The 12678-nt window shown below is 46.9% G+C and overlaps 1 protein-coding gene across 3 annotated transcripts in view; it reads left to right on the plus strand.

Annotated features, from left to right (window-relative positions):
* LMTK2 (lemur tail kinase 2) overlaps positions 1 to 12678 on the plus strand; it is a 75102-nt gene that overhangs the window by 40431 nt on the left and 21993 nt on the right. For all 3 annotated transcript variants that reach the window (XM_055410307.2, XM_055410308.2, XM_088833165.1), the window contains exons 7-8: positions 3721 to 3857; positions 11824 to 11908. In XM_055410307.2, coding sequence (XP_055266282.2) covers positions 3721 to 3857; positions 11824 to 11908 — 222 coding nt within the window. The remainder of the gene's footprint in view (positions 1 to 3720; positions 3858 to 11823; positions 11909 to 12678) is intronic.

The following is a 12678-nucleotide window of genomic DNA, read 5'->3' on the forward strand; positions in this document are numbered from 1 at the left end:
AGAAGGAGGAGGCCGGTGGGGAGGGAAGAAGCAGGCCCTCACTGGGCTGCTGGTGACCGCTAACCTTGCATCCGGCAGAGGCGGCCAGGGATAGCTGATGGGAGCAGCTGGAGCCAAGCCTGTTGAGGGTGAGGGGTTCTGGGGGTGGGGAGCAGGCCAGCTGGCAGGCCCAAAGCCCTGTGTCCATAAGAGGGAGGTGGGGTGGGTGCAGGAGCCGGGTATGCAGGCAGAGGGGCGTGCTGATTCTTTGAGCAGAGACGGGATGGGCTCGGGGAGGGTAATTCGTGATGAGAGGAGGTGCTGTGCGGGTGTGGGCGTGGACAGGCGGGTCCTGAGTGCGGGCGATGGCAGGAGGCGCAGTCCGCGTGAGGAGTGAGAACCCTCGGGCTGGCAGTTCCCAGGCCTCCCGCCTGGTGCAGAGCTTTCGTGTCCTCAGTGGATGCAGAGCACACGACTGTTGAGGCCTTTCCTTCATCCTTTCAGTCAAATTTTTGTTTAAAAACATAGTTTTCTCCCAAATCCTTCTGTTAAACGTGTGAGCAATTGTAATTTCTAATCTATTTTCTTGTTGGGTTTTAACCTGTGTTGAAGTGAATTCATGGTTCTCCGTGTCCGGTGGAAAGTTGGACAGAGCGCTCACGGCAGCTGGTGCTGGGGTTTGAGAGGTTCTTCCCAAGGAAGCAGCCTCAGTACAGAAAGGGGCCAAGCTGCTGCCCTGGTCGGAGGTCTCAGTACCAGCGCTTTGCTGCCATCTAGTGTCGTAAGGTTTTCTTGAGTTTTTGGGGGAAGGGCATTAGGGAGGATGTGAGAAATATTTAAAACTTGGATAAAGAGAACTTTATTTCAGAATACATTGCTGTTCTCAGTGTTTCTCTTTTCAAGTAATAGACCAAAGTGATAATCCCAGTCGGCTCACTAAGCATCATTAAAACATAAGCCAGATACCTAAATTTTTACAGCCTTGTCTGTTTTGGATAGAATGGATCAATTTTTAGTGGTTATAAAAACATCTTTGCTATAGTTGAAGATCTTACACTGATTTTTCTTTTGCACGGTGGTCCCAGCCAGGAGAGCGCTGGGGTTCTTTCTAGAACATAGAAGTAGCCCTGGGCCCCTCCCAGCCCATCGCAGGTCTCGTCCCTGAGAAGCTGATCTGGCTCCTCAGGAACTGCTGATGTTGACTCCACAGGTTAGGGACGTATTTGCCCAGGCCGTGCTCACCCTCCTGCCCGCCCCCGCCCCAGTGCAGGTGGGGAGAGACTGAGTTTTTGCCAAGCTGGAAACCTTCACAGCTGAAGCAAAATCTCCTTCTGTTTATTATACTTTATCTCCTGGTGAAATTTGGGGAGTGGCCTATTGTGGCGAGAAGATAACTTAAGAACAGTGAGTGGTAAGGAATATACTTCAGGTAACCTTGAAAAACAGCTACACCCACTCTGCCGTTCCTGCCTTCATGGCCAAAATCACTTGCAAAGTGTTTGCTATTTGCCAGCAGCTCCTGTTTGCTTTGAGAATTGTCCAGACGCAGAACAGCATAGTCCTACTTTTGTGTGAGGGTAGTGTTTTCCTTAGATGGACATTAAAGGAAGGGGGTTAGACAGATGCCTTTTAAGTTGTCATTTCACTGGTAAGGTGAATAAACTTCAGCTCTCTGTTCTCATATTTCGTTTCCGTGTGGGCTACCTTATGAAAATCCCATGAGCCTGTAGGCCCCATGCTTTCTGCTGGAGTTTTCCTGGGTTAATTTAATTGTCACCCCACACGGGGTTTATTCTCACCACTCCTGCACTGGACAGAGCTTAGCCTGGGTGAAGGTGTGTTGGAGTTGTGAGGAGAATGTATTTTTCTTAAAGGGGGAAAAAGTGTTTCTCGTCTGGAGCAGCTTGTAGTTGTGCGGGGGTGCAGAAGGGAAAAGGCTGTGTTTGCAGAGAAGCAGGAGCACAGCAGTGGGGGTGAACACCCACCCTGGTCTGGGGCAGCAGCTTCCATGGCGGAGCAGCTCTCTGAGTTGGGGAAAATCCTAGAGAGCCATGTGGTTGACTTTAGTTGACTTGATGTTCATTCTTGTAAAATAACTGATTTGATCTGCATACTAATTGGATTCACTCACCAAATAGAATTTTCTTGGCAAGTAAACAGAAGAGTGGAAGTGCAGGTCCATTGTTTGTTAGCTCTGTGACCTTGGGCAAAGTTCTCACCCTCCCTCAGCCTCTTCCACATCTGGAAAGTGGTTCAAATTGTGAGAGTTATTAACGGTAACAGGTGCAGAAACTCCCAGCGCAGTGCTTGGCTCCTGCTTGAAAGCTCAGATGGTAACAGTTACTGATACCAACATTGTTGTTCAGTTGCCACGTTGTGTCCGAGTTTTTGCAGCCCCATGGACTGCAGCACGCCAGGCTTCCCGTCCCTCACCATCTACCAGAGTTTGCCCAAGTTGATGTCCATTGAATCGGTGATGCCATCTAACCCTCTCGTCCTCTGTCACCCTCTTCTCCTTCCGTCCTCAATCTTTCCCAGCCATGAGAACCCCATGATACCAACATTATCGTTCATATAAAGATCATTGGACTGGGAATGAAAACAAATTTAGGTTCTTGGTGTGGACTTAGACGTTACCTTAGAATACACTTAGTATTGAATGTGGACAAACGCTTGCAGAGGACTGTTGTGTTTAAAGTTTAATTTGGGAGGTTGATCAGTTTGCTGTCTTTACTAGCAGTCGTTAGGAAGGTATTAGATTCTTTTAATTGGTCAAGGAATTTTCTTCCTCGGGCATCTTTTTTGACTCACATGTAAGGAAAACCGAAAGCTTTTGACTTGCTTTTTCTAAATTGTATTAACTGATTATATAAAGCTTTACGTTGGAATTACATCACATCAATAAATACTTAATCATGTGGTAAGCACAACGTGGAAGATTGCCTCAAAGGTGTATTTCCCCAAAGAGATACGTGGTAAATCCCCCAGGACATGCCACCCCGAGACTCAGGAAACAGAAACCGAGAAAGGTGTGTCTGTGTTGTGGGGGCGGGCGGGGGTTCATTCGTGAGTACCTGGGACATTGAACCACCTGTGTGCCGGGGTCTAAGTGTAAATTTGTTCAATTTCCTGCACTTTGAACAGACTTAATTAGAGTCACATCATGAATGTTTCTGGAGTGGCCCTAATGTTCTTTTTCACAAGGGCTGTGGGGGAGCCGGCAAAGAATTGAAGCCATTACCGGCACTCGAAACTGCTTTTTCTTCCTTCTCCATCCCTTTTTCTCCCTTCCCTCCCTCTGCTGCTCCTGAGAGCTTTAGTGATGTCACCTCCCCTGGGGTCCTGGAAGGTGGTATGAATGGCCCCTCTTGTTTACTTTCCATCTTGTTCTCTCAGTGACCTGGGAATTTCTGTGCCTCTGCGCTAAATGTAAATTGTGCGTTATTGTAAAATTCTTGTGTTATTATTATTTTTTTAGCTGTTGTTATCCATGTGTTTCTATAACAAAGGTAAACTAATATTGAATTTAGAATGATCCTAAAAGAAGAAGGACATTTTCTCAACCTTTGACGTATTTGGTTAGAATTGCGTTTTTTGTAATTTTAAATGTGTTCAGTAAGATTCTTAATTAAACTCAAATCTGAGTAATTTCCAAGAAGTCATGTCAGCGTCTCTGTCAGTTGAGATGCCCATCTGTCCCCCGGGTCCTCTCTGGAAACTGACGTGGGCTGGTTCCTGCAGGGCGACCTGAAGGCTTACCTGCGCGGCGGCGAGCCGGAGCCGGCGCGGGGGGACGCACAGACCATGCTGCTGCAGAGGCTGGCGTGCGAGATCGCGGCGGGGCTGGCGGCCATGCACAAGCGGCACTTCCTGCACAGGTGGGTCCCTCCGCTCGCGCCTCGCCCACCCCTAACCCCAAACGTGGCACGGCTCTTGGAAGCCCGAGGAGGACCGGTTGTGGGTGTGAACTTTCGATTTATAAACAAGACCTTCCCTCCTGCCCAGAGTCAGAACAAGGGTCGAGCTGGGCTCCGTCTAAAGCAGCACCAGGGAACAGAGTGCCTGAATACAGCCTAAGACCTAGAGGTTATTGCCAGAATCTCAAAGCATGCGAACGGGTGTGATGCTCAGAGTTGAGAGGGAGCAGTTCCATCTGCCTTCCGGACCCCTGCCCTGGCCTCCCCCTCGCATCAGCCTCAGGCTCTGTCTCTACCCACTGGGCGTCATTGTCATGGTGTGGTCCTCTCCCGTTCTGGAGGCGGGAAGAAGAGGGCTCTGAGGGTTTGACGTCATCTTCTGATAGAATGTCCCAGTGTCGGCTTCTGGTCGGCAGTCTTTTGAGAGGCCGCCCTGACTGGATCCAGGGTGCTGGGGTTGGTGTAAGCAGCCCTGGGGTCAGGTAACGCATCTCTCCAGACCTTTCTGGTCCCACTTGAACAGCCACAGCTCTCAGAATGTGTCGTATTTTGTTCAGATCATCCACATAATTGTTTTAATTAGGACCGCAAAGGGCTTTGAGTCCTGAGATGATGATTCTTTAAACTCAGAAGGAGACTCCTGCTTGTTCTTCTCCAGCCTTTTCTGTGCTGATTTGTGTTTGAAATGTTTTCTCAGGTCTCTGGACAAGTTGGGCAGAGTGTGTGTGTGTGCGTGTGCATGCATGTATGCTCAGTCATATCCGAGCACCGTGCCCCTCCCCCACAGCCGCAAGGCTCCGCCATCTGAATACTGAAGTGGGTTGCCATTTCCTCGTCCAGGGGATTTTCCTGACCCAGGGATCGAACCCACGTCTCCTGAGTCTCCTGCATTGTCAGAGCTGTCTCTTTAGTTGACTTTAATTAAAACATTTTACTCTTAACAATCGAAAGACCTGAAAAGGAATACCTGTGTATAGTAAGATGGAGACGCAGGTTGCACAGGTTGTGTATTTTATATATATACATTTATAAAATGTATTTAAAACATGACACCATTAGAAAAAGAAAATGCTTATGTCTGTGGGGGTTTATGTGAGTCTGTGTGTGTACGTGTGTGAACAGATATGGAAAAATACCTATGAAATTCTCCACATTACTTCAGGGTGGGAAGAAGGAAAATTAACACACTTCTTACATATCTATCTTGTTTGACTTGCACATATCTATCTTGTGAACAGATCATTCTGATAAGGTGATTTTTAAGAGACCTGAAAAAATTATGAATTTCTTCAGGCCCAAGGCAGAAACCCTTACACAAAACTTTAAAATATAAAGATCTATTTGTTTTTTAATGGAAAAATCTTATATTTTGTTTTTTTCCCTTGTAACAGATTAATACCCAGCATATTTGTATTGTTACTTTTTTATAAAACACAAGTGATTATTACCTAATTACTTGGTGTAGGAATTTTTAGATTTTGGAGAACAGAGAAGATCACATCAGAATTAAGCAACATAAAGTTATCAAAGACAACTGGAAATTGTTTACAGCCCAAGTTGGTGTCTATGATTATATTTTAAAAATTGCAAAGTAAATGTTATCTTCCTGTGAGTTTCTTTAGTTTTACTTACTTTAGAATCTTGTTTCAAACAAATAAAGATAATAAATTAACTCACATGATTTGGATGTAATTCAGGTACATAAACTCAAGGTAAAGAAAATTCCTGAAACCATTGACAACTGTAAAAAGTAGCCATGTTTTATGTAATTATGTGTGCTTTATTTTTTTGTTGGTAGCACACCATAATAGCGTTTTATAAAATTGAAGCCGAGTTGATTTACAGTGTTGTGTTCCAGATGTATAGCAGAGTGACTTGATTTTATATATATGTTTTTCAGATTATTTGTCATTCTAGCTTGTTATAAGATACTGAGTACATAATAGCATAGTTTTAAGTTGGACTTAAGTTGGATTTTTAAGTTAGAATATTTATTTGTTGACTCAAAGTCGAACTTTCTATGTTGGTTGGAAATAGAACTTCCCACGCATCCAACTGGAAGCTGATCTAGTAAGGCACCCCCAGTTAATTTTTATTTTTACTTATTGTCTAAGAGGAGACTTAAGCCTGGGTCTTGGGTTGCATGCGTTTCTGTAGTCAGACACGTGACATCTGGGAAGGCCACGTAAACAGAAGAAGCTGCCAGTGTGTCAACGCTCCACACCTCCCTGACCTGCTGGCCGAGCGCCTGGGACTTCCTGTGCCTGGCCTGTCAGTCTTCCTGGAGGAGCAGGAAGAAGCCACCAGGCCACTGTGATGAGTTAGGGGCACAGGGCATCCAGCAGGCGGTGTGGGCATGGCTCTTGTAGCTGGAGACCCATGTGACCGTGGCCTTAAGGTGTACCCAGGTAACACTGTGCATGAAAGGACCTCCTGAGGGACGTCCCTGGCGGTCCAGTGGTTAGGACTCAGCGCTTCCACTGCAGGGGTGCAGGTGCGATTCCTGGTTGGGAAATTAGGATCCCCCATGCCGTGTGGCCAAAACAACACACAAGACCTCTTTAGGATTTTCCCAGTTTAAAGTTAAAAGTTACTTTCTGCTGAGAAACACCGAGGTTAGTTAAGTCCTCCAGCCCTCAGAGTGTGGGTGTCTAGTGTCACAGGAGCCCAGCATCCGTAGAACCCAGTTTATGGGGAAGGTGTGTATGAGAGGGTTAGGAAGGACAGGCCGGCCATAGGCCTGTCACCTGTCTGTGCGGTGACGTCGGGGAAGAGAAGTGTGATGCAGGCTGACCTGATGCGCAGGGGCGAGAGCCGTCCAGACGCTGAATGAGCCGGGTCGCCTCTTGGTGCTGCGTCTGAATCCTGTGGCCTTGCTCCTCTGCCGCTGCCTCTGCGAGCTGCATCCACCTTCCAGTGGGAGGTGGCAGTCTCTTCACAGCCCACATGGGGATTAGTTTTTACGCCGTGGTGGCTGCTGGCGGCAGGTTGGTACAGTGAGCTGAAGCTATTAAGTGGCCTCTCCTTCCTTAATCCTCTGAGCCTGTTTCTTCCCTGAAACGGGGTAATCTTGGTCCTGAAGTGCTTCTGTCAGGATTACATAAGATAATGTGGGCCGCGCCCTGGAAGAGTATTCAGTAATGTTGGGTTGTCACTTGCTCTTTTGATCAGGAATTCAGGTTCCTGGGAGAGCCTTGGTGGGTAATATGTTAATTAAATAGCGGACAGAGTTGTTTTGAAAACGGCTGTAGCCCCACTGAGCTGTTTCCACAAGACCCATGTCCTGGAGGTGGACGAGCTCTCACGCCAGTGGGAGCTGAGAATAAGCCATGATGTTTCCTTGTGAATCAGGGCGGGAAACTGTTTAGAACACTTCTCCTGTGTACCTACCGCTCCGCTCACCTGGCGGGGCCCCTGCAGTCACTGCTGAGGCTACCGCGCGTGTTACCGCCTAGGGGGATGGAGCCCAAGCTCTGAGGGCCAGGTCAGTTGGCAGCTTTGCCACTAGACCTGTTTTTCAACTTGAAGGAAGAATATACTGGGTATGTTTGTATTTCCTGACCCAAACCGGCCATTGACGTCAAGAGTTACCTCTGCTGTTAAAAAGTTACACCTTTACGTTTTCCTGTTCTTTAGCTTGGTACATTATTGGGCCTTGGAGAGTATTTGTTTTACTCCTTTTGAGTTGAATTATATCATTTTGAATTTGGACAACACTTTGATGTTTTGAATGTTTTGATGTTTAAAAACCGTATTCTTATCAAAACCTCATGAGTTAACCCTTACAGGTTAGCGCACACCCCCTCATTTTTTTTTTCTTTTTTACCAAGGAGGAGTGCGGCTCTGGTGTGCTAATTGACTTGCCAGAGTCACACACTTACGAGTGGTGGAGCCAAGCCTAGGTTGCCAGTCTCTGACTTTGTCCAGTGTTTTTGCACTGTCCTCCGGCAATCAGGATGTTTGGGGTGGAGTAGAGGGCGAGTTCGGAGAAGGCAATGGCACCCCGCTCCAGTACTCTTGCCTGGAAAATCCCATAGATGGAGGAGCCTGGTAGGCTGCAGTCCGTGGGGTCGCTAAGGGTCGGACACGACTGAGCGACTTCACTTTCCCTTTTCACTTTCACACATTGGAGAAGGAAATGGCAACCCACTCCGGTGTTCTTGCCTGGAGAATCCCAGGGATGGGGGAGCCTGGTGGGCTGCCGTCTATGGGGTCACACAGAGTCGCACACGACTGAAGTGACTTAGCAGCAGAGGGCGAGTTTAGAGGAGATTCCCTTGGTCACACCATCGTTTTCTTCCCCAGTAGCCTCGGTGTTCAGGTAACGAGGTGTTTCCTCCTCTCTCTCCGAGACCATAAGCTGAATTGTAGGAGTTTCACAGTGTCGTGTGTCTCCTCTCTCTCTCTGAGACCATAAGCTGAATTGTAGGAGTTTCACAGTGTCGTGTACAGAGAGCCCCAGGCCCTTTGCACATACATCTTTTCATCTTTTGCCTGCTTCTCGTTCCCCGTGTCTGTAGACCTGCAGGGACCGTGTGTGAGGAGAAGGGTGTGGAGGGAGGCGGCTGGCGGCCCTGGACTGGCTCGAGTGGCCAGAGTGGAAGGTGCTAGGGACCGCGCTGCAGGTGCCTCTCACCGCGGCCTCAGGCTGCTGCCCTGCCTCAGATGACCCTCATGCTCCTGGGCAGGGGCCCTGGCACCCAGATCTTCATTCTGCTCCCAGGACAGAGGTCTTCGGAAGGTTGAGGAGGGTCTGTCTGCAGGGGCCTTAGCAGTGCTGGCTGGCAGTGCCTGGAGCCTCCGGGGCAGGACCCGCAGTGCCAGGCATGTGCTACTTGCAGTCCAGAGGGCCAGGTAGCCTAGAGCCCCGCATTCTGCTGCCCGCACATGGCCACCCGTCTGTCCTTCCTTCATCTCCAAAACCCAGGGGCCACCTCTCTCCTTGAGATGGGAGGTTTCTGCGGCACACCTCATCTTACCATGCTTTGCAGATACCGCGGGTTTGCTGGGCTCCCCCCCAGCACACATGCAGATCAGCAGTCTGCAGCAGCCCCCGTCGAGCAGGGCTGGCAGTGCACTCTGCAGCAGTCGTGCTCGCTTCTGTCTGTGTCACGTTGGGCGGCTCTCTCAGTATTTCACACCGTGTTGTCGTTGTTTGTTACACCTATGATCAGTGATCTCCAGTGTTACTGTGGTTAATTAGTTTGACATGTTTTAAGCAGTAAAGTATTTTTAATTAAGGTGTATACATAGCATTTTTTTTGTTTGTATGTTTGTTTTTGGACACGTAGTAGACTACAGTGTAGTGTAAACATCACTTTTCTATGCACTTGGAAACCTAAAAATTCATGGACTCGCTTTGAGAGTCGCTTTATTGCGGTGGTCTGGGACACTGATCCCCCCGTGTGCTTGCGTTTTGTCTGTAACATTAGAGGTGTCCTGAAGTTTTCCCCAGACACTCCACAGGCCTGGTGGAGTGCCATGAAAACACTGCTTGTAAACAGGGTGTACAGAGGGATTGAATACATCTGACTGGTTTGAAAACATCTAACTAATTGAATACATCTAATTGCTTTCTTATCTTGGACTTAAAACTTTTGTCGCTTAAAAAATGCCAAAAAAGCTACAGTAGTAACACTGAAGGTTGCTGATCACAGATCATCGTAACAGACAGAGTGACAGTGACGAGGCGTGAAGCACTGAGAGCCACCGCCGTGTGACCCGGAGACAGGGACGTTTACTGAGGTCAGCCTGTTCACTGAGGACCAGCCGCACGCGTGGCAGTGCGCTCTGACTGCTAATGGGTGGTTGTTGATGGTTGTTGATGGCGAGAGACAGAAACACTGACCCTGGCAGAGTCGCTTCAGTTCCTTGCGCCTCAGTTTCCTTTTCTGTAAATGGGTAACATAATGGTACCTGCCTGGGAGGCCTGTTGTGCAGATGCAGTGAGTTAATGCCCATCAGGTGCTTGGAGAAGCACCTGTGTGTGCAGTGCTTTCTGAGCATTAGCCCTGCTCGTGCAGTGGGATCAGTGGTGGTATGCCCCGGGCTGTCACTGGACTCCACCCGTGGGAGCGCTTGTGTCCTCACCCACGTTGTTCTAGTTCAGACACGTGAGCTTTGGAAATTAAAATCACTGAAACTAAGAATTTGATAAACTTTTTGATTTTTGGCCATATAAAGACAAACGGTTTAAATTTTGGACTATGGAAATTCAGTTTCTGAGAACTTTTATTTAGGATTTAAAACTGTAAGTTAGGTTCAGTTCAGTTCAGTCGCTCAGTCGTGTCCGACTCTCCGCGACCCCATGAACCACAGCACGCCAGGCCTCCCTGTCCATCACCAACTCCCGGAGTTCACTCAAACTCATGTCCACAGAGTCGGTGATGCCATCCAGCCATTTCATTCTCTGTCGTCCCCTTCTCCTCCTGCCCCCAATCTTTCCCAGCATCAGAGTCTTTTCCAGTGAGTCAACTCGTCGCATGAGGTGGCCAGAGTATTGCAGTTTCAGCTTTAGCATCAGTCCTTCCAGTGAACACCCAGGATTGATCTCCTTTAGAATGGACTGGTTGGATCTCCTTGCAGTACAAGGGACTCTCAATTCTATTTTAGTTCAGTGGCTTTTTCATTCATATGCCAGTTGGTAATTTTAAAAAATTTCAAGGGTTAAAGCTGAAATCCGAAAAATGTAATCTGCTGTCTTTATGGGAAGTTTTTTTAGAAGAAGTAGTTTTTTACTTTTCAAGTTAGGTAGTTTTTAAAACTAGTTTGTTCTTAAATAAACCGAGTAAATCGTTTTAAGTCAGTCTTGAAAATATGCTCTTTGCCTCCTTCTTGGAGAGGTAGTTTGGAAGAGAAGAGAGTGAATTGGAGGGGGCTAAATCACTTACTTCTTGGAAGGAAAGTTATGACCAACCTTGATAGTATAGTAAAAAGCAGAGACATTACTTTGCCAACAAAGGTCCGTCTAGTCAAGGCTATGGTTTTTCCTGTGGTCACGTATGGATGTGAGAGTTGGACTGTGAAAGCTAATCGCTGAAGAATTGATGCTTTTGAACTGTGGTGTTGGAGAAGACTCTTGAGAGTCCCTTGGACTGCAAAGAGATCCAACCAGTCCATTCTAGAGAAGATCAATCCTGGGTGTTCATTGGAAGGACTGATGCTAAAGCTGAAACTGCAATACTCTGGCCACCTCATGCGACGAGTTGCCTCACTGGAAAAGACTCTGATGCTGGGAAGGATTGGGGGCAGGAGAAGGGGACGACAGAGAATGAGATGGCTGGATGGCATCACCGACTCTGGACGTGAGTTTGAGTGAACTCCGGGAGTTGGTGATGGACAGGGAGGCTTGGCGTGCTGTGATTCATGGGGTCGCGGAGAGTCGGACACGACTGAGTGACTGAACTGAACTGAACTGAAATCACTTACAATCTTTGAACAAACAAACATTTTTAATAATGTAGATTATTTCAGCGTGCTTGAAGTTGTAACTTTATTCTTTACTTGCAGTTAAGAAACTACTGCTAGACTATTTACTCATGTAATGTAAGCTGTGTAAAATAAATTCAGACAAATTAGCCAGTTTAGAACTCTTCCTTGGTAACTCTAAAAATACCAGGAAATGAGCCATAAGTCTGGTATCAGTGCCGAACAAGGTACAAATATGTTTAGAATTTAACCTGTTAGCAGTCAGAGTGATTTACAAAAAAAAAAAACCTGATCATCTCCATTTTTTAAGTAATTAGGATTATGGCGTTGCCTTTTTCTATGAATAAGGATTTGAAAACATGAATTATTCATCAGGGAACTCAATACACTGACCCCCTGATTTCCCAAGAAAGCCTTTTCCCACAGCAGCTCCATGTCATGCCATCCTGGGTGTTGATTCTCCTTGTTCTCTTGTTCACTCCACTCTTTCTGTTTTCAGTGATTTGGCCCTGAGAAACTGCTTTCTTACCTCGGACTTAAATGTGAAAGTGGGTGATTATGGAATAGGATTCAGCAGGTACAAGGTAAGCCAGAGGTTTAAGGGTTCTCTCCCTGATCTAATTTAATGCTCATAAAGGGGTCATATCACAAAATGCCATGCCTATTTGGAAAGGGAGGGTAAATAATTATTGCTACCATATAATAAAATATACCCATCATTTATAAATGTTTCTGTTACATGTTTGGTAAAATTTCAGCTCAAATCAGTAAGCTTGGGATTTGAGTTTTTCAGCTCTGTCATAAATATATCCCCCAAAGAAAATAAGTGAAGTACTTGTGAAATTTTTACTTGTGTGTGTTTGCTTAGCCCAGCTGAGTAAGGTGGCTTACTATAGGGGAAAAAAAAAAAAAAGTTCATGCAAATGTAAGTCTGTTCTTAGTCTACATAGTAGCTCTAGTATCTTGAGCACTTCCTGTATACCACCTGGGCACTATGAAGTACTTGCCCACATGATCTCATGTAATCCTCACCATAAGGGAAGGCTGGCATGTCTTCCTGATCTTATCCGTCAGGAATAAGGCTCAGCGTGTTTGCTGCTTGCTCAGGAGTCACAGAGCTGGTAGATGGCTGAGCGTTGACTCAACCAGTCTGTCCAATTTGAAAGCCTGCACTCTTACTCATTAACCAGCCTGTTCTTCTGCTCAGGGATACAGCCCAGCATAGTTTACGAGATATTTTGCTCAGAGTCTGCGTTCTATGCATCAGACATGGTGTGCCTTCCTTTTCCAGGAAGGAAGACTGAGCAGGCGTTCATGGCTCAGAGACCAGCTCATGAGGCCCAGGAGGCCGAGG

This window comes from Moschus berezovskii, chromosome 27 (assembly GCF_049115385.1).
Source record: "Moschus berezovskii isolate FMDL1 chromosome 27, NW_MosBer_1.0, whole genome shotgun sequence".
NCBI lineage: Eukaryota > Metazoa > Chordata > Mammalia > Artiodactyla > Moschidae > Moschus > Moschus berezovskii.